At 43.8% G+C, this 18,862-nt stretch overlaps 1 protein-coding gene across 3 annotated transcripts in view; it reads right to left on the bottom strand.

Moving 5' to 3' along the window:
- Positions 1-961: 961 nt before the first annotated feature.
- Positions 962-18,862, bottom strand: part of LOC124177697 (titin) — a 36,431-nt gene continuing 18,530 nt past the window's right edge. The window contains exons 1-5 of one of the 3 annotated variants that reach the window (XM_046560346.1): positions 17,914-18,275; positions 10,972-11,104; positions 10,603-10,891; positions 3,362-10,486; positions 962-2,758 (exon numbers count right to left, since the gene is read on the bottom strand). In XM_046560346.1, the coding sequence (XP_046416302.1) occupies positions 2,294-2,758; positions 3,362-10,486; positions 10,603-10,891; positions 10,972-11,084 (7,992 nt within the window). In that variant the 5' untranslated portion in view covers positions 11,085-11,104; positions 17,914-18,275 and the 3' untranslated portion in view covers positions 962-2,293. Of the gene's footprint in view, positions 2,759-3,361; positions 10,487-10,602; positions 10,892-10,971; positions 11,105-17,645; positions 18,276-18,862 lie in introns of those variants that run through there. The other 2 variants (XM_046560345.1, XM_046560347.1) reach the window with 2 other exon arrangements.

Genomic DNA, 18,862 nt, shown 5'->3' with positions numbered 1-18,862 from the left:
ATTGTACGTATGTTAATTTTTTCTTTTTTATCTCCGACGCTGCGACAAATTGCATAATATGAACATTTTTTTCAACGTCTCTTTAACCGTTCCGTTCAATCACGGAATCTTATCGCACTTAAGTGTGATTGCAATGTTGCGTAATGTTAAAAATTAAATTTGTTTGCTTGAAATTTGAAAAAAAAAAAAAACAAAAAAACAAAAAAAAATTTAACGCAAATCATTGTTCGATGTGATAAACTGACAAATTCTCCTCGTGGTTTGCAAACTTTGATTGTTCTTTGCTTCGTGGCAACGTCACTTCAATTATTGTGTGTCAAAATTTGCTAAATCATGTTGAGTTCATGGTTCGGTACACTTCAGAATATTGAAACAAAGTTTTATTGTATTTTTTTTATTTTTTTTTATTTAATAGATCTTAGATGGAAAAGTATAAAATATCAATCTTTGACTGAATTGTTCGAAATTTAACGGCAGTCCGACGTTGTAGATAATACGACCAAAACACGTGAAACGACGATGATAATAATTGGAGTAATGATTAACAAAGTCTTCAATATAAGCCTGTTTATTAAGACGGTTTGGTCGATCAATTTTTGCACCCCCCCCCCCCCCTCCCCCCCCCGCCCCCCAAGCGGTTTATCCACCCTTTGCACGCGGTAGCGTCGGATAAATATATTTTTAAAAACAATGTCTGCAGGTGATAATGAGCGGCTGATCTGCTTAATGAAATTGCACTTACTCGACGCTATCGTTATTATTACTCGTACTTCTTTTGCCCTCCAATTTTCATGGCTGTTATTCGGCACTGGTTTTACACCAATTGCATCGTGATTACACTGCGACTAAATCTATATCTGGTTATTTATAGGTATTACACATGCTTATTCATTAGTTGGTATTTCATGACCGAATGGGTGCGTCGTTGACAGGGATATTAAGTTTATTGATGTCATGAGATCGATCTGAGAAAGTGTTTATTGTGATTATTATCAATTTCATTATCATTACCACTTCACATAGACCGTTGTATACGGGTAATATTTTGGTACACGATTTTATTTTACTTGTTACATTTATCTGACCGAGTTTCACGCGATTCCGTATCATCGTGTTTATCGGCGATGCGATGGTATAAAAAGATAATACAAATAGCGAGTAGGAAGGAAGGAAAACAGAGTCCGCTGCTGTAGCGTAAAGTAATGTTACGAGCAGCGGTATCGCAATTTCGTGCATTTTTTTCATTTTTCAATTTCCAAGTAACACTGTGTTTCGAATAAAAACGTAATGCGCGTGCGTATTGAGTAGGTACTTGAATTTCAAAGTCGTGCGAGTATAGTTGATTATATGTGCACTGCATATCCGTATCACAATTGCAATATACAAATACACAGCGCGTGATCATCTGCATTCATGTTAATACTTTGCGGTTAAATACATGTATGTATAAGTAGGCTATAATGTAAGTGCGTATACTAATTATCGATAATAAGTATGCTTCAAGTTTATACTATAGGTATTTATTATCATTTTATTCTTCTTTGTTAGTCATAGAATGTATATTTATATTTTATACTATATGTATATATAATGTACGTATGTATAAAAATGTCAATCAGAGCCCAAGCACAAAAAGAAATACAAAAAATTTTCAACTATCACTCTTGTCGTTTAGTGCGATATGAATTCGATAGGATTGCTCATTTGTAAATAAACACAACACAAGAAATAGAAAAAAATAAAAATAAAATAAATAAAAAACACCAAAAATGGAACAGTTAATTACAGTCGTATCATATAAAATTGTTTCGTAGTTTGGACCGTGATTAAGATTTAGGTTTTGATCTTGTCTGAGACGTGCGTATGTATCGACACGGAACTGGGGGGAAACGTTTAATTATCGTTAAATTTGCTATGAATTATAATTATAAAAAAACGATATCCCATCCTAGTTCTGCGTCAATGAATAAATACAACTAGTAGTACCATAACCTGCAAACTCTTGAGCGAGTCGATTATCTGCATACAATATATAATAATTTTATATATATTTACAAACGATTATTCGTCCTGTCTGCAAGTTCTCACGTTGCAAAAATCGAGCCCCGAGTATGAGCATCGGTTTAATTGCCTTCGTTCGGGCAGACCTCGAATCTAGGATCATTCCGTCCGTCTGTCCGTCCGTGTCCTTTTTATACTATATATATCCACAATATAAAATAACGACGGTGAACGTACTACAATTTAAACTGTACGTTCCTCACTGCAAACCGTGTGAAACATTTCTCCATTCCTAGGGCATTAGGCGTGGATTGAAGCGTCCCATGTGAAGGATCATCCCCGTTGGATTATGTCTCACAAAGTATAAGAACGGTCTGTCCAATTTGAGCAGTGGTCTGCTAGATTGTTTCGCCTTGCTTCCTAGTGGCTCTCTCAGTTTACTCGAGGCACGTTCCGACCTTTCCTCGGAGTTCTCGTTGCCTGCTAGCAATTCTTCCTCGTTCGACTGAGACACCGACCTCTTCTCCATGTTGTGGAATTCCTGAACGTATTCCGCCACGCTTACGCTTCTCCTGGATCGCGTTTCATGCTCGGCTTCATCCTCGCTTGGATTTAACTCGACTTCATGATCCTCTGGCCTGCTTTCGGTGTTGTTTTTCACGATGCGAGCTCCTCGCAACGGACCGGCTGGGTATATTTCAATGTGATGACGACCACCGTTTATTGCCTCGTCACCGCAGGTGCTGAACAAATTGATCTGCGGGAGGAATTAGGTGCGGTTACTTAATGAACGATCTCAATATATTCAGGATTGCAGAAGTGTAATCTTATAAAAATACCGGGTGTAAATATTTTTGATCTCCTACAAAGTACATTAAGATCCTCAAATCAGTTCATAAATTACTTTGACAGAATCAGAATTTCTTTCAGATTCAATTTATTATTCATGACAGAGTGTAGATGTACCGGTTTTTCCTCACCCAAGTACCAGTTGTGGCCATATGTATAAGGTATAATTTGAGGTTTAGCCACTAATGATACAGACGTGATTTGATCTGGGCAAACAATCATTTTCGAATAAATAAGTGTACCTTAAGTATTACGGGATTCTCGTCAAAACCTCCCGAAAGTCGGTTTTTAGTCATGAATCGAGTAATCTAAGAGCTTAAAAATCAAGGGTTATATAAAATTTTATAAAGAACATCACAAATGGTGCATACTGCATATACTCTATAATTTTTTTTACCCTTTTACGAATCTCGTAAAACATATTCTAAGTGTGTGCAGCCTCTGGAATCCCATTAAACTGCGAGCTCCTAATAGGTAAAACTAGCCTTTGAACATAACAGCAAACCCTTACTTGAAGCATATCAGCAAGATGGAGATCGTTCCCAACTCCATTAATGCCTTTAAGGTCAGCGTTTGTGGAGAAAAGTTCGTCGAGCCCCATGCGTTTGAGGGCAGCCGTGGCGTTGACGATGGAACGGTGACTAAACTTCGGAACCTGAACCTCAAGACCCATCCTAGGTATGAGGACCTTGAGTAGTCTGTTCCACGTCCCCTTTGTGAAAGCCCCTTCAATAAGTCTTCGCTCGAGGTGATCAAGACTGTCGCCGGGTGCGGCGAGACCCTGTTGGCCAGGCAGAAGGAAGATTGTGGAGACCAAGTCGCTGACACCACCGATGGACACGACGGTAGCGTCAAGTCCCGGTTCGTATCCAGCGAGTACTCCCGACCTCCAGACTGTCGCCGGTACCGGAATGAGCTTCCTCTGTCTCACCGCAGGCAGAACTGCGAAGTACATTTCGCCGTCTCTGCCTTCGGAACTGGCGCCAGTACAGTCGGTCTGGAAGACGTTGGCAGAGAGGGCAGCGAGCGGTGACCTGAGGGGCATGACGTTGCCCTTGACAAAGTCGCGGATCCGTCCTCCAGTCTGGCGTCTGATCAGCAGATTCGTTCTGCGCCTGACGAGGTCGCTGATGGCTGCGAAATTCACCTCCTCGATGTGTCCATCGTAGAACTGCTGGGCTCGCTCTTTGTAGAAGGGCAGAAGCCTCCCGGCCTTTGTTCTGTCCGCGAAGAGTTCCCTGACGAAGGCAGCGTTTGCGATGCCCTGGCCTCTTGCGAGGTTCACGCTATCGGTCACGTTCTGGAATACGAGATGAGGGTTGAACGTCACCACGTCATCGAGCTTCAAGATGTCGTTCATCTGGCCAGACGTTGGGCCCCTGGCCCCAAGGAACATCATGGCGAGCATGCTCGTCATACCGAATGGGGACAGAGCCAGAGATCGGGCTGTGCTCAGACCTTTGTTAGTCGCGGTCCAGAAGCTGAAAGAAAGCTCATTGCAGAGGGTTGAAAACATCCTAACGTCGTTGTCCAATTGCCGAGTACTCTCATCTAGACTCACGGCGCTTTGATGCGCTTCCAGTGCCACAGAAACATATTGTGATTCGTCGTCGTTTTTGTTGTTCGACGCGGCTTCTGCCATAATCGGTTTTGCAGTTTGTTCAAGGATGGGATACGGTGTGCTTTGTGGTATCAGACTCCATTTATCCTCGGTCTCTCCTTTTTTGTTGTCTAGATTCGTTGGTTTCGCGTTATTGCCAGGTTTTTGTTTCTGTGCTTCACCAAGCTTGACGTAAGGATCTGCTACCGGTTTCTTCTGCACAGATCCTAACTCGGAATCTTTCACTTTCTCATCAATCTTCGGCACGTCCTGACTGGTTGCGGTATCAGTTACCTGATTCTTTTCATCACTCTCCTGCGGTTTTTGTTGCGATTCGGTGACCGAGGCAGGCTTCTCAACACTCGGTGCCTTTGTAGCTTCAATTGGCTGGCTCACAACTTCAACTGTTGTAATCACCGAGTCCGGAGTACTCGTAGACTTAACTTTTTCCTTTTCATTTTCAGATACCTTTGAATCTTCTTGCAAAACTGGACGTTTTGTTACTCGTACTGCGGTCTCATTCACTTGAACACGAACCTCCTGTGTTTTCATGGGGCTATTTTCCGGTGTAGCTTGAGGAGTTGTTTCGATCTTCATTACGGGTTTCATCGTTTCTGGAGCTTCAACTTTTATTACTGGACTTGTGGCTACTTCCGGAAGTTTATTTTCAACTTTGTTCGCCGTTTTCTTCACTTCGTCTTCTTTCGGTACTTGTGGTTTCGATACCGCAGGTGTCTCAACCTTATCCATCTGAATTTCTGGGTTTGCTGGAGCCTTGGACAACGAATCCGACAAAATTGTACTTACTGCTTCTGCAGGCTGAGTGTCAGTATTTTTCACTGCGGAATCGCTTTGGGGTTTTTCGGGCGAATTCATTGCGGCAACTGTAGTTTCTGGAGCCACAGCTATTTTTTCAGGATTCTCTGCAGTCTTCTTATCATCAACTTTTGTGGTTTCAGATGTCGTCTCTAACTTCTCTGTAGCAGGCATGGCCATAGATGAGTCAGTAACCGTAGGGACTTCAGGTTTACTCTTTTCAGGAGTAACGTCAATTTTCACTAAGAATTCCGTAGGCTTTGTAGAGTCCTGTTCATTTACGGCTTCAGTAACAACGGGTTTCTCCTCAGGTTTTTCAGGGGATACTGCCGGAACTGAAATTTTTTCGATATTCGCTTGCATAGGGCTTGTATCGTCCGAAAAATCTTTGTCACTTGACGATGGTTTCTCGTCCAGTGTCGATACTGGTTTAAATTTATCTGATTCACTTGAAAGAGGTATGTTTTCAGGAGTTGCAATCAGCACAGGATTATCCGATTCATTCGATGAAGGCTTTTTCTCTGCAATTAGAACATTTTCAGAATTGTCTAATTTGCTTGATGAAGGCTCCTTCTCTATAGTTGCGATAAGCACAGGATTTTCTAACTCGCTTGATGCCGGTTTTTTTTCTAGAGTTGGCTTAGAATTCTGCAATTCATCAGATGAAGGCTTCTGCTCCGGGGTTTCAACTAACTCAGGCTTGGCCAAAGGCTTGCTAGATTCTTTCATATCCTGTACCGCGTCACTGCTTTGAGGTCCAGCGGGTAAATCGTCGGTCACTTTGACCTCGGACATTTCGGAATCTTTTTTTACATCAACAGTCTCAGCAGCGGAAGCTTCGACTGGTAGTGGTTTGCTTGCTGGTGTGGTCAGCATCTCAATTTTCTCGTTCAAACCATCGAACTCGGCGTTTTCGGGCATCTTATCGCCATTCGCTGTTACCAGCGTAGAAACATCAGAACTATCGCCAGGCTTTTGTGCATTGACTTGTGTAGCAGTAGATGTAGCCCCTTCAACGATCATCATATGTTGAGCCGGGTCATTAGGACTGTCGATGGTTTTTGTCGTGGTTTCGGGAGCTTCAACTGCTTCCGGTCTACTTTCAGTTTTGTCTGAAAGAAAATCGGTTTTAATTTCAGATGTGGTTTTAATTGTGTCAGTTGCAGTTTCAGTTGAATCAGCACTCATTTCAGGCTTCACTTCAGGCACCTGTGGTTTTGCAGCATTGTCTTTCATTAACTCAGGTTTATTTTCAGGCAAATCTTTAACTGGCTCCACCTCGACGGTCGTAGAAATAACAACTTCTGGTGGTACCATAGCAGAAGTTTCCGTGCTAACAGTCGGAACATTTTCTTGGGCCAATTTTTCAGGAGTATTTTCTGAAGATTCAGTCATGAGAACCGGTTCCATGGGAGCTTCCAATTTTGTTACGTCTTCGTTGGAAGCTGCAGTATCTTCCGTGACCTGAATCTCTGGCTTCGTTTCTGTCGATTCCTCAGTTGTTTTTAGTGTCTCCGCTCCAGGTTTCTCATTTTTGTCTGCCTGTAGAGGCTTACCTTCTGCTTGCACGGCGTCGGAGTCACCGGTTTTCATCGGTTTAATTTCGGCATTGGGTTTCGAAATGACAGAGGAAGTAATTTCATGCTCAGACTTGGTGTTCTCCTGATCGGTTGACACTGTGTTTTCAGGCAGCTGATTTACTACGGGTACAACTTCCGGTTTGGATGAAACTTCAGGCTTTGTTACTTCGGTTGGATTCGTTGGTTGAGGACCCGCGATTAAATCACTTCCAACGTTTTGAGGTGAAGAAGTCTGCATGTCTTTGTCGTTGAAAGAAATCGGTTCGACGTTGACAATTGAGGGATCCTGTGCAGGTGCTGCGTCGATCATCTGATTGATCGTAGCGACGGGATTCATCATCTGAATCCTCACAACTGGTGACTCGGTTGGGCTTGGACTGTCCATGATCAATGAATTTGTCGGCTTTGCTTCATCAATGTCAATCCTTACTATCGGCGTCTCTGTGTCCGAGGGTCCATTGGATTCGGTTGCAGTTTCTTTTTTACTTCCATCATTCATTGTGACTTCCATTTTGTCTACGACGACTTCTGGCTTAGATTTCTCCACAGGATTCGACACTGTCTGCCCGGTCATCACATCCTCTGCTTCTGGTTTAATCGCTATGGGTTCAGGATCCTCTACAGAAGTTTTTACTTTTTCTGTTTTATCGTCCACTACAGATGCAGCCTCGGCTCTGTTGGGGTTGGTACCACCTTCAAAAATTGTTTCTGTTTTAGGTGCGTCAGGGCTAGCAGATTCAGTATCATCAACTACAGGTAAAACCATGTTGTTGACTGGAATCTCTGGCTTTTGCGAATCGATTTTCAGGTCGGGTTCAGTGGATGCTACCTCGGAGGTTGTCGGTGGGTTACTGGCTGCAATTTTAATTTCAGCTTCGGTTGTCTCAGTTTTTACGATATCTTCTTTGTTCGATGAATCTAGAACTGCAGGTTTAGTTTCTTCGCTTGTCACTGTAGCCATCGATTCCGGCATCTCGACCTTCACCATAGTGGCTTCCTCCTTCATTCCATCCTCGACTCGCTTCACAGGCTCATCCTTGTTCTCCGATTGCTCAGGAATCGGGACCATGGAATTCATGGTTTCCGAAATCTGGGATATCATGCTCGATACCGAGTCCGCTAATTCGTTCAACATAGTTTCTGGTTTTTTCTCCGCAGCTGCTGTTGGCTCACTTTTCACCCCAGTCTCCATCGGTGTTTTAGTTACGGGATCATTATTCGCGTCACCGGAAGTAGCAACGGTATCGACTTTGTTAGTTGCTTCAGCATCCAACTGGACTGTTGCCGGTGCCACTAACTCAACAGGAAGTAAATTCTCAGTCTTCTTGGTGGTTTCCGAAATTTCAGAATGAGTCTTCGTTTTTGCAGGCTCAACGTCTTCAACTTTTTCGGCAGATGCCGGAGATTCAGGTTCGATTTTCGTAGTTGTAGGTTCGGGAGTTATTTCGGGTAGCATTTGGAAGACTGTTTCTGGTTTCGATTCTGTGGCCAAAGTTATTTTTGCCTCTCCAGAAGTTTCAGGTTTCTTTGTAGCTGAATCAGCAGTCCCTTGAACTTTGTCAGTTGATGTTGTGTCCTTCATATCAGCTTCTTCCATCTTCGTATCTTCAATTTTAACTGGTTCAGGAGCAGGGAGTTTCGCGTGAGAAGGGACAGTTGCAGAATCAGATAATTTTTCAGGTTCAACGCTATCAGTTGTCCCCTTCGTCATATCATTCGTATTCTCTGAAATGAGCTCTTTAACTATGGTGTCTATCGACTGAGGGAGCATGTTCACCATCTCTTGCTCCATAGTCATAGCTGAAGTTGTTGCTTCAGGAGTGGAAAGGGGCTCCTTGTTATCAGACTCTATTGATGGCTTTTCAACAGGCTCGGCAACTTTAACGGGAACATACTGTGCAGGTTCTTCAACTGGTTCCATAATTTTTACGGGAACATCTTGTGCTGGTTCTACAACAGGCTCTATAACTTTCACTGGGGTATCTTGTACAGATTCCTGGGCAGGCTCCATAATTTTTACGGGAACATCTTGGGTAGGTTTTTCAACAGTCTCCATAATTTTCACGGGAACATCTTGCATAGGTTTTTCGACAGCCTCTATAATTTTTACCGGAACATCTTGCGTAGGTTGTTCAACGGGTTCCATAGTTTTTACTGGAATATCTTGTGTAGGTTGTTCAACAGACTCCATAATTTTTACGGGAACATCTTGCGTAGGTTTTTCGGCAGGCTCCATAATTTTTACGGGAATATCTTGCGTAGGTTTTTCAACAGGCTCCATAGTTTTTACTGGAACTTCTTGCGTAGGTTGTTCAACAGGCTCCACAGTTTTTACTGGAATATCTTGTGCAGGTTGTTCAACAGGCTCCATAATTTTTACGGGAACATCTTGCGTAGGTTTTTCGACAGGCTCCATAATTTTTACGGGAACATCTTGCGTAGGTTGTTCGACAGGGTCCATGATTTTTACCGGAACATCTTGTGTAGGTTGTTCGACAGGCTCCATAACTTTTACGGGAACATCTCGCATAGGTGTTTCAACAGGCTCCATAATTTTTACTGGAACATCTTTTGCAGGTTGTTCAACAGGCTCCGTAACTTTTATGGGAACATCTTGTGCAGGTTGTTCAACAGGCTCCGTAACTTTTACGGGAACATTTTGTGCAGGCTGTCCAACAGTCTCCATAATTTTCACTGGAATATTTTGTTCAGGTTTTTCAACAGACTCCATAATTTTAATAGGTACTTCCGGGACGACTGCAGGAGCTTCAAGAGTGATCGAGGGTGTTCCTTGAGGCGTGCTAATCGGCCTGGAATCCGCCACTTCTTCAACCACTTTGACATCTGAAGCAGTCATCGGTTTCTCAGAGTCTTTTTGTGGTACAGAGACGAAGCTTGACGTCACTTCCATCTCGATGGTTTTCGGCGTCGTCATGCTCGTCATGTCAGCGGCAGGTAATCTTTCAAGAACTTCAGGCTTCTTCGGTTCACCTTTCGGAATTTCAGATTCCTTCTCGGGAACAGTGCTGGGTTCAACCTTTTCGGCTTCGTGTTTCACTTCGTCGGCTGACAGCGTGTTCAGTATTTGGTACACTGGCTTCGACTCAGTAGTCGACGGGGCTTCCGGTGTCGAGTGGACACTATCGGCCGTTATCACAGGCACTGGGATCATGGGCCTTTCTGAGTTTTCTTCCGGTTTCTCTGAGGGTTTTTCCTGGACTGGCTGAGGCTCTTTCGCCGCTTCTGGTTTTTTGGGCGATGTAGAATCCTCCTTGACAGGTTTTGCAGCATCTTCAGTAGTCAAAGGTAAAGCAGGAGACTGCTTCTTGTCATCTGCTGGGTTTGCAGTCTCTTCCTGAGGCTTGGCTACCGCAGAGGCTTCCGGGGTTTCTGGCTTTTTCACAACCGTGCTGACATTCACCTTAGTTTCTGGGTCAGGAAGGACGGAAAGCACAGGCATATCGGCTTCTGGTACCGTCATGGGCGCTGAGTCAGCCTCTCCGCCTAGTATTGAGGGTAGAATGCTGCTCCATTCGGCGTTCGCGTGACCAGGTATCGTCGGCATGGTGCCCATGACCGTCGCAGGCTTGTTGAGCTCCTCCTTCAGCACGTTCTGCACGTTTTGAACGACGTCAGCAACCTTCAATACAGGAAAAAATAATGATGGTTACGTATCACGTACATACAATGTCTGAAGAGTGCGTATCACGATGGAATAAATCCGTCGTCTATCCAAGCTAGGCCTTGACCTCCTACCTTCATTTCTCCAGTCATGTTTTCTCCGGTCTTCTCAGGGTCTTGAGTCTCAATTGGAAATGGTCCACCCCCAGCAGCGATGATGCTCTGTATTTCGGAGTCGGTCATTTGGCGGGTGATCAGTTGGCCCTTTTCATCGACTGTGTAAAACTGGAAACCGTCGGGCTTCAGCATGTCGATAGTAGAAGCGGGGAGGTCGTTGGTCACCTTCTTGGTTACTGATTTATCAGTCCCTTTCTCAGAATTGCCGTTTTCATCTCCCATTACCACGGATACGGAGGTGACGACGCTACGATCAATGGATAACATTTCAAAATTTATTTCAGCCTAATCGTTCACTCATGTACGATTTGACCTGCGATCACTTACCTGGAACCCAGCACCTCCGTTGACGTGTCCATGTTCTCGTCGGGAACCGGAAGTCCACTCGTCATCGCCCCTAAGGCCACTAATAACAGCAGCCATCTCCAGACCCACCTCATTTTCAGCGGTTTCGATTAACCTTGAAACGGAAAGAAAATAAACGTTTAAGTGAGTGTCCAATTGACCTTGATTGTGTTGTAATGTGAAGAATAACCAGTGACGGGAAATTGATTGTAATGATGACAGTCGATAAAAATATACATTTGTGCTGTTAGTTAACTAGTATAATAATTTATACAAGTGCGCCAATGTCTCTTGAATTTGTCAAAGTACACCACAGTCACTGAGAAATTTATTGAGTGTTATTAGCTTTCATGTCACAGATGAATTGAAGAAGGTTAAGTGTTTTGATGTTTTTTTTTCCTAAGCATTCGTTAACATGAATTAGACACAATGTCAAATTCAGGACCAGTTTCAGTCTTTGTCGGATCAATTGGCAAGCAGATCCATTATCGGCAAGGTTGTGCAAATCCTGCGAGTTTTCCATGTCCACTATAAGTCTCTTCTAACTAGTTGAATATTATTTGGCATTATCTACTACTTGGATTTGAAGACATGTTTTTACCATCTCACGAGGGAATATTCACTTTTAAATATTGTGCACTTTGGCTTTTACAGGATTTCTCAAGGATTCCATCGGAATTCGAAAGAGTTGTTCACAAAAACTCGCGTATTTGAAAAGTGATCGGACCCCTCACCTGTTTTGTCAATTTGCACAATATTTAAAAAATATAATTCAACATTTGTTAATGTCATGTTAATTCAAATCTTGAGCTCTGAGTTGATGAACCTTGTAATTAACTAAATCGGAGTTGTTGATGGTCGACAATCCAACGACCGCGCCGGCAATTAGCAGTCGGTACGTGGCTGACATGCTCCGAATTGGTTCTCGTCTCGTAAATTTGTAAGAGGCTAATAAACTCTGACCACGTTTCTCAAAAGCGACCCAGTGAGCCGGTCGTATGCGTTGGACGCACATACGTAGGCAGGTACGGATAGGTGAGCCGCGGCTTGAGGTGTGATTTTTATTCACCTGGCGTGGGATACACCCGACGACTCTAACAATTACGCTGAAAAGAAAGTAGGTGGGTGCCAACGTCTGCCTAGTCATTTCAAATGCAAACTTGGATCAGGGGCGGCAGCCTAACACGTATAATAGTTAGGCTTCCCAATCGACTCGATTGTCGGAAGAATTCTAATTCCCGCCTAGCTAATTGCTCACGTCGGCTCACCGCCTGTCACGTCCGTTAGTAAATTATCATTAGGAAATCATTACTTTTTCGCCCCACGTGATCTCTTTCGGTTTTATAACTATCGTTCGGTCCAATGAGATTCTCTCCAATAATCTAGCAACGATCGATTTGTCGCTTATTTCGGTTTCGTATTCCAAAAGTGTCCAAGGTGACGAATTGGACGAAACGAAAATATTTTTCATACACAGTTAAGAAAAATTGAGCATTCGCTTGTAAAGACTGTAATTTGGTATGAATTTAACCCCATCTGATGTTGAATTTTCGAATGGCCCACAAAAATTATTGTACAGTAATCCACAACCATCGTGTCGTACATTGCAAGCATCTCTGGTTTCGAACGGCCAAGATCATCGATCATAAAGTTAAAATTAAAATCACTCTGAAAACGATAAGAAAGAAGTAAAAACCAAGGCCGTGTTTCTCGAACAGTTATCCCTATGCTTCGGTTACGTAACTCGATTTGCACGGCACTTGAACTCTAAAGACAAAGTCCATTTCCGAAACGGTCGGGTTCAAGAGCCTGGAAAAATTTCAGATCGCTTAACGCAACGGGTACGACACAATTCACCGACTTGTCAGAAGTATCGAAGACGTCTCCGAATGATGCGAGTCAATATATCGAATTCGTAAAACATGACGTGCAGGTTACCGACTGATGTGGGAGTCTGATTTGGAACGCATGCGGCTTCCGTGAGGCACTACTGACCCAAAGCCGAAGCTCGCGGTGAGGCCGCGGGCTGGACGTTGACCGATCGCTGGTTGAGGCCCCCAAAAATTGGTGAGAAAAAAAGTCTGGCTTGGACAAGTTAGGACCGGTTGCCCCGCTGTTCGCACCGGCGTATCGTACCGGTTACAATGACTTTTTTATCGACGAATTAACAACGCGTTCGGGATTTCTACACCTGTGGGTAAATAATATCGCCAAGTATAGCGGGCCGTGAGAGACTTCGCAAATATTCGTGACTCATTTTCGAGCAGTTGCTAATGTTCAAACCGAGAGAGGGCTTATAAGAGGGCACGGGGCCACGCGAAGCCGATTTACAACGCGTCGTCAACCCCCGTTACTTTTTAACATCCAGTTGAGTATTGCACACGTTGCTGTTGCTGCTCCTGCTGCTGTTGCTGTTGCACATAACCAAGGCGGAAATTAGTACGCTTCATTATACGTGTATGGGTTCGTGGTTTCGGTCAAGAGTGAATACCAGGACGAGGGAAATACCGAAAACGGTACAGGGTCGATCGGTGATGAATGATTTGCGATCGACTGGTTATACAGTTACCTTGGACTATTCCCGCGCTACACCGTTACCTCATTAAAATTTTTTTTTTTTCTTTTTACCGCAGGTTTGTCGCTGGGCGTTGAAAATCTTTACGATCGACACATGATGTCAGATGTTTCCAGACTTCGAGATTAGAACTTCGCGATGTTTAGAAATTATAACGGGGCAACTATAATGCGGGAAAATCGTCTTTCGTTTTGAAAAATACTTACTTTAAATTGTAATTGCTAAATTGTAAAATTTAATTTAATATTTAAACAGACCATAAGCAATCACCAGGAACAATTTTAGTGCGGATCTCGAAAAAAATAATTCATTTTTATTACCGATAGATTGGAATATACAAAAATTGACTGATTTGAGTGTACTGAAATTCGTTTACATCCCGATCGGAAGAATCATCTTATAAAGATTGTTCAGAAAGTTAACCGAAAGTTGTCCGTCGAAAATCCTCTGTTTTCGAATTTATATCAAATCTTAGATTAGTCAACCAGGTCACATCCAAAATCCTCAGGATTATTATAGAAATGGCTTGGTGAATTAAGGTTTGCAAGAAATGTAGTGAAAACTGCCAAAAACTTGTAAAAATTATTAACCTTGAATTAATATTTAGATAACTTTATAACAATAATGTGATTTCAACGGTTTTGGTTTCAAAAAGGATGAACTACGGAGTAGAAGAATATGTCTAGGCTACGAGGCTGAAGTTAGTAACGTTAACATAACTAAACATCAGGCAAAATATAATTACTGTGCAATTTCCGAAAAACTTTCAAGGAGTTGGCTTTTAAAGATGTGAGTATGTTTTGTTCGTCATACTTTATAAAATTTCAGACGATCCTAGAGTTGCAAAGTAACGAGTTCACCTAAACATGCGTTGTTAGAGTGACGTTGCTAACTTCAACCACATCCTAGGCTCTGATAATAATCAGTAATTATTGAAATTAGTTTTCCTTACTTTCAAATAACATGTGATTACGTGGATCCTTGATTCTGAGAACAATTGTTCAAAATAATTGTAACCGCTGATAACTGTCTCCGGTTACAAATAAAAAAATGCAATCTCTATCTTTAGTCATGCACCTATATTTCGCGTATAAATTTCGATTGAATCATGACCCGCACATCCCGGAAGCTGCCTGGTTCCGCGATGAAGAAACGTGGCCCTCACTCGCGGTCAGTGTTCGCACAATATTTGGAATTCCACGTGGGCGAGGTCGTGGCTATAGAATCGGGCCGGGCGATGGCCGAAAGTGTGTCACAAAGACGTAGCCGCGTTCTGTGCAAGATCGAAGTAACTGTAATGAACAGAAATAACCGCAGGACCGTAAAGCGAGTTTGGTGGGCTGCGATCGGCCGATAGCGGTGAACGTTCGTCGAGAGAGCGCGAGGCGAGTGACTCTTGCCCATTTTTGTTTGTATTTTCGTTATTTGCTTCAATCCGAATGACAGTAACGCACATGACCGTGGCCGTCGCCGAGTTCCGAACACTTAAAAGTACGAGTACTTTTGTTCAAGGCCGCTTTCGCGCGGCCGCGGTGGAATCGCTTGATCGATGCTCCGGGCGGCATCAACGAAAACACTAGGAATTGAAATATTTCGGAGTGAACGATCGCGGTCGAAAGTACATAACGGAATAACGAAAGTCGGCGGGAAATTTAACCCTCGAGCAACGGCGCGGCCTGACCGTGACAACTCGGTGATCGGGTGTGATTGAACTGAAATACGTGTCTTCGGATATCGGCAAACCAGCACGCGACGACGTATTTTGGTAAAAAATCGTATGCTCTGATTGATCGGAGACCGCGTCGAAAGTTTCCTCTCGCTTTTTACGCCCCCGTATCACGAAACGCCTCGCCAGATCGGTTACAAAATTACAACAACCAACTATGTAATCGCGTTGTTGGAGTTAATAAGTCACGTTGCGGAATTCGCAGTTTTCTCAACGCGTTAGGTTTCGCGCGCTATTTCCGGGCGATTATTAATTGCGCGCGATGCAGTCAAACAGCAGCATCGTTTCCAACCACGGACTCATTTGCTGGTCGAACTCTTCTCTTTCTCTTTCTCTTTCTCTCTCGCGTAATCCTAGACACCCGCTGAATGGAAGAGTGTAACGGTATTATGAACGGTCCAGTCATATACCGCGTTGGTCACCGGTCACTGGTCACTCGTCAGCATATTCCAGATTCTAGGCGATATCCCAAAACCGAGTCTATACGGATTACTCGTAGGCGCGGCCATGTTTGCGGCAAATTTCTTTCTCCACAATTTTCAAACATTCAAAAAATTTCCTGCCAATCGAATTCCCGCAACAAAAGTTTCGTACTTCTTGTAGAATATGTCCACACTTTGTTTCAGCGAATCACAATACACGAAGACGTTAAAAACTTTTGTTCAAATGCGGAGTATCACTTGAAAATCTGTAGCAAATGCACACGTGTTTTCAAAAACTGGTTCCCCGCGTAGCAGCGTTACATTTTATGTCGGTATCTTATACTCTTTTGGCACAGATCAAGCTCAACATCTTCGCAGAATCAGGTTTAAATTTCGCGAGAATGTGGCACGGCAGAAAAAGCGAACGATAGTTTACTTTTCGACAAATTTTTAAACAGCTCTTTCTCATTCATTTACTTCAAACCATAACTCAGAGACCGGTTTTTTTTTCCACAGCTTTTCGAACTGAGCCGGTACAATTCAAGTGAATATATTCGAAGTTGAGAAGGTTGTTTTGCACATTTGTAGATACATATATTCTCGTATTTCAGGATCGACATGGCGAAGCGAACGGCCAACGTGGTTGAATAATTTACCGGAAGTGGGCAGAGCTGCGGAATATTGGTTTCGATTCTGCATGTAAAACAGAGTGGAAGTAGTTCGGCAGGAAAATACTGGACCAGAAGTTCTGGAACTCGCGCGTTCCCTCTTCTTGCCCGAGCTGATGGCCTTGACCACCACGAGACTTCGGACTCTCGGATGCATAACATTATATACTTGGTGGGACAATTTACCGCGATGCCAGGAAAAAAGCGGAAAATCGGAAAACTGTACGAGTCTACGATTTAGGGTTCAGACTCGATTGGGAAACGCTGTACGAATCGTTCGGGCGAAAGTTATTTCAGGTAAAACTGACATCGTTCGAGTGAGATTCTCGGAAGCTCGAGCTCGGTTTTCACACCATTCGAGAAACCCCCGTTAAAAAGATACAAGCCGCTACGCGTCGCTGGGTGTTTTTATACCGTATTGATCAGTGGAGATATTGTGACGTCAAGTCGAACGGACTGGGCGAGTTAATTTCACCACCCAATGAACGCGATCAGTTTCGGATCTACATAATCGGCACTCGGAATTCCTTCGACCTCTGCTTTTTCCTCTTGTTGTTGATTTCTTTTTTTTTTTTAAATAATAATACGGTAAAACCAGCAAAATAGGTTTCTTAAGATTCAAGTAAAGGTCGATGGACTCGGAGATGAGATACGACGAGGATGAAAATCGATGATGAATCGCACCGTGACCAAAGGAGCGCGTATGACGTGATTTGATACTTGGATTTGATGATGCAATGAGATATTTTGCGAGTTTTTTTTACCCTTCGAAAATCTGTTACAAAAGCAGTAATCTTTGAAGTCGAAGTCAGATAGTGGCCAGTACGTCAAAGATCGCGCGGACTCGTAGTAATTAACGATCGTTGTTAGAGGTTATGTTAAATTTTCGAACTTCTTTGGTCGCGGGAACGCCGAGCTCTCGGTGACATCTGTTGATGACGCGTTGCACCAAATTGCCTCACAAGTTGATATTTTGTAAATCGATGAAACAACAGAATTAATTCGAATCGCTAACCGTATTGAAATACGGAAATATCCTTAGAACTCGTCGTTGGAATTGCATAAAACGAAGCGTGAAACGAGCTGCGGTAAAATCGCTATGACGCAAACGAGAATAGTTGTCATCGTTCGGGGAAGAGATTAAAAAAATTGCGTGCGAGAAAGGAGAAAGGACTAAACGGTGAATCGCGTCTGAGCACGAACGATGCGTATGGTGCACCAATAACGACTTATAGGTTATAACAAACAGAGGTTGCAAAACTTACAGCTGACTCAGCGATGCCGTTGCGGTAAAGGGCCAAGAAAGAAGGCCGATCCTGTCGGATCGTACTCGCGATATAGATTTCAGGCAGACTTCGGATATGCGGACACAAATAATCACAGAAGGTCCGAACCTCCGTTAAGGAGAATTACATGCGTTTAGGCGTGCGTGCGTGCGTTTCTACTAGCGTGTACGGCTCAATCTTCGTCCGGGCAAAATTGTGACAGAGTTTTCAAGTGTCCGTTGTAGCGATGCAATCCGTGTAATCTCACCGCTGGCCTTGCCGCTCTCGGAAGGGTAGTGACCTTCTTCTTCGTCTTCTTCTTCCTTTTGCTTATTTCCCTCGGATAGTTTTTGCCTCCCTGCAGCCTCCTCGCCGCGGCGTATAAAGAGACAGAGAAGAGCGGCCCCGGCTATTTTCCTGCACTCCTCACGCCGCTGTTTATCCAGCCTTCTGGCAGACCGTTTCACCGTCTATATATACGAGCCTCTCGGCCTCCCTGAGGTCCTCTTAATAAGAACGGGAGAAGAAGCGGCCGTCCTGGATCACGGCAGCTCGCTGACTGGTATCACACACCTGCACGTTGCCCGGCTTAACCGTGGCGAGTGGCGGGCACTTACCTCCACAAAGAGAGCTTCGGACCTCCCTGGCGGATCCCCCGGAGTCCTCGGGCCATTACAGGTGCGCCTCCGCCGCCCCCTACTACGTCCGAATGCCCATCTCGCTGCCCCCTTCTTCGGCCCCCCGGAACTCCGGAGGACGGTGATGGCCCGTCGCGTGAAAGGAGCGCGATTATTGTCCCCGGCTTCTTCCGATCCAAGCGATTTGGTGGCCCTCTCTTCGACCCACGGAAACGGGACGTACGTACGATGCACGAGTTTACGTGTCGTATCGACGAATCCGTGGAAGCCGGGCTTCCGGCGAAACTGAACTTGTCGGAGGTCTTTCCGTTGAATGGGCGTATATCGCGATTCCAAGCGCACACTGAGAGAAATTTTTAGTTCCGGTTACCGCTAGGTCCGTAACTATTTTCATTTTTTACCACAATCGAAAAATATAGTTCTAGGTACGAAATGAAAATTAGTTTTCTAGCCGTTATCGGAAAGTCTGGTATCCGTTAATGTTCTTTCTCATTACGATCACCGTTGCTATATTTTCTTGCAATTGTTGCGAAAATTTAATGCTTGTGCAACGATAAATTGACGTTAAAGCCCTGTTTA

This window comes from Neodiprion fabricii, chromosome 3, assembly GCF_021155785.1.
Source record: "Neodiprion fabricii isolate iyNeoFabr1 chromosome 3, iyNeoFabr1.1, whole genome shotgun sequence".
Classification (NCBI taxonomy): Eukaryota; Metazoa; Arthropoda; class Insecta; order Hymenoptera; family Diprionidae; genus Neodiprion; species Neodiprion fabricii.
This window is presented reverse-complemented; position numbering and strand designations above follow the sequence as displayed.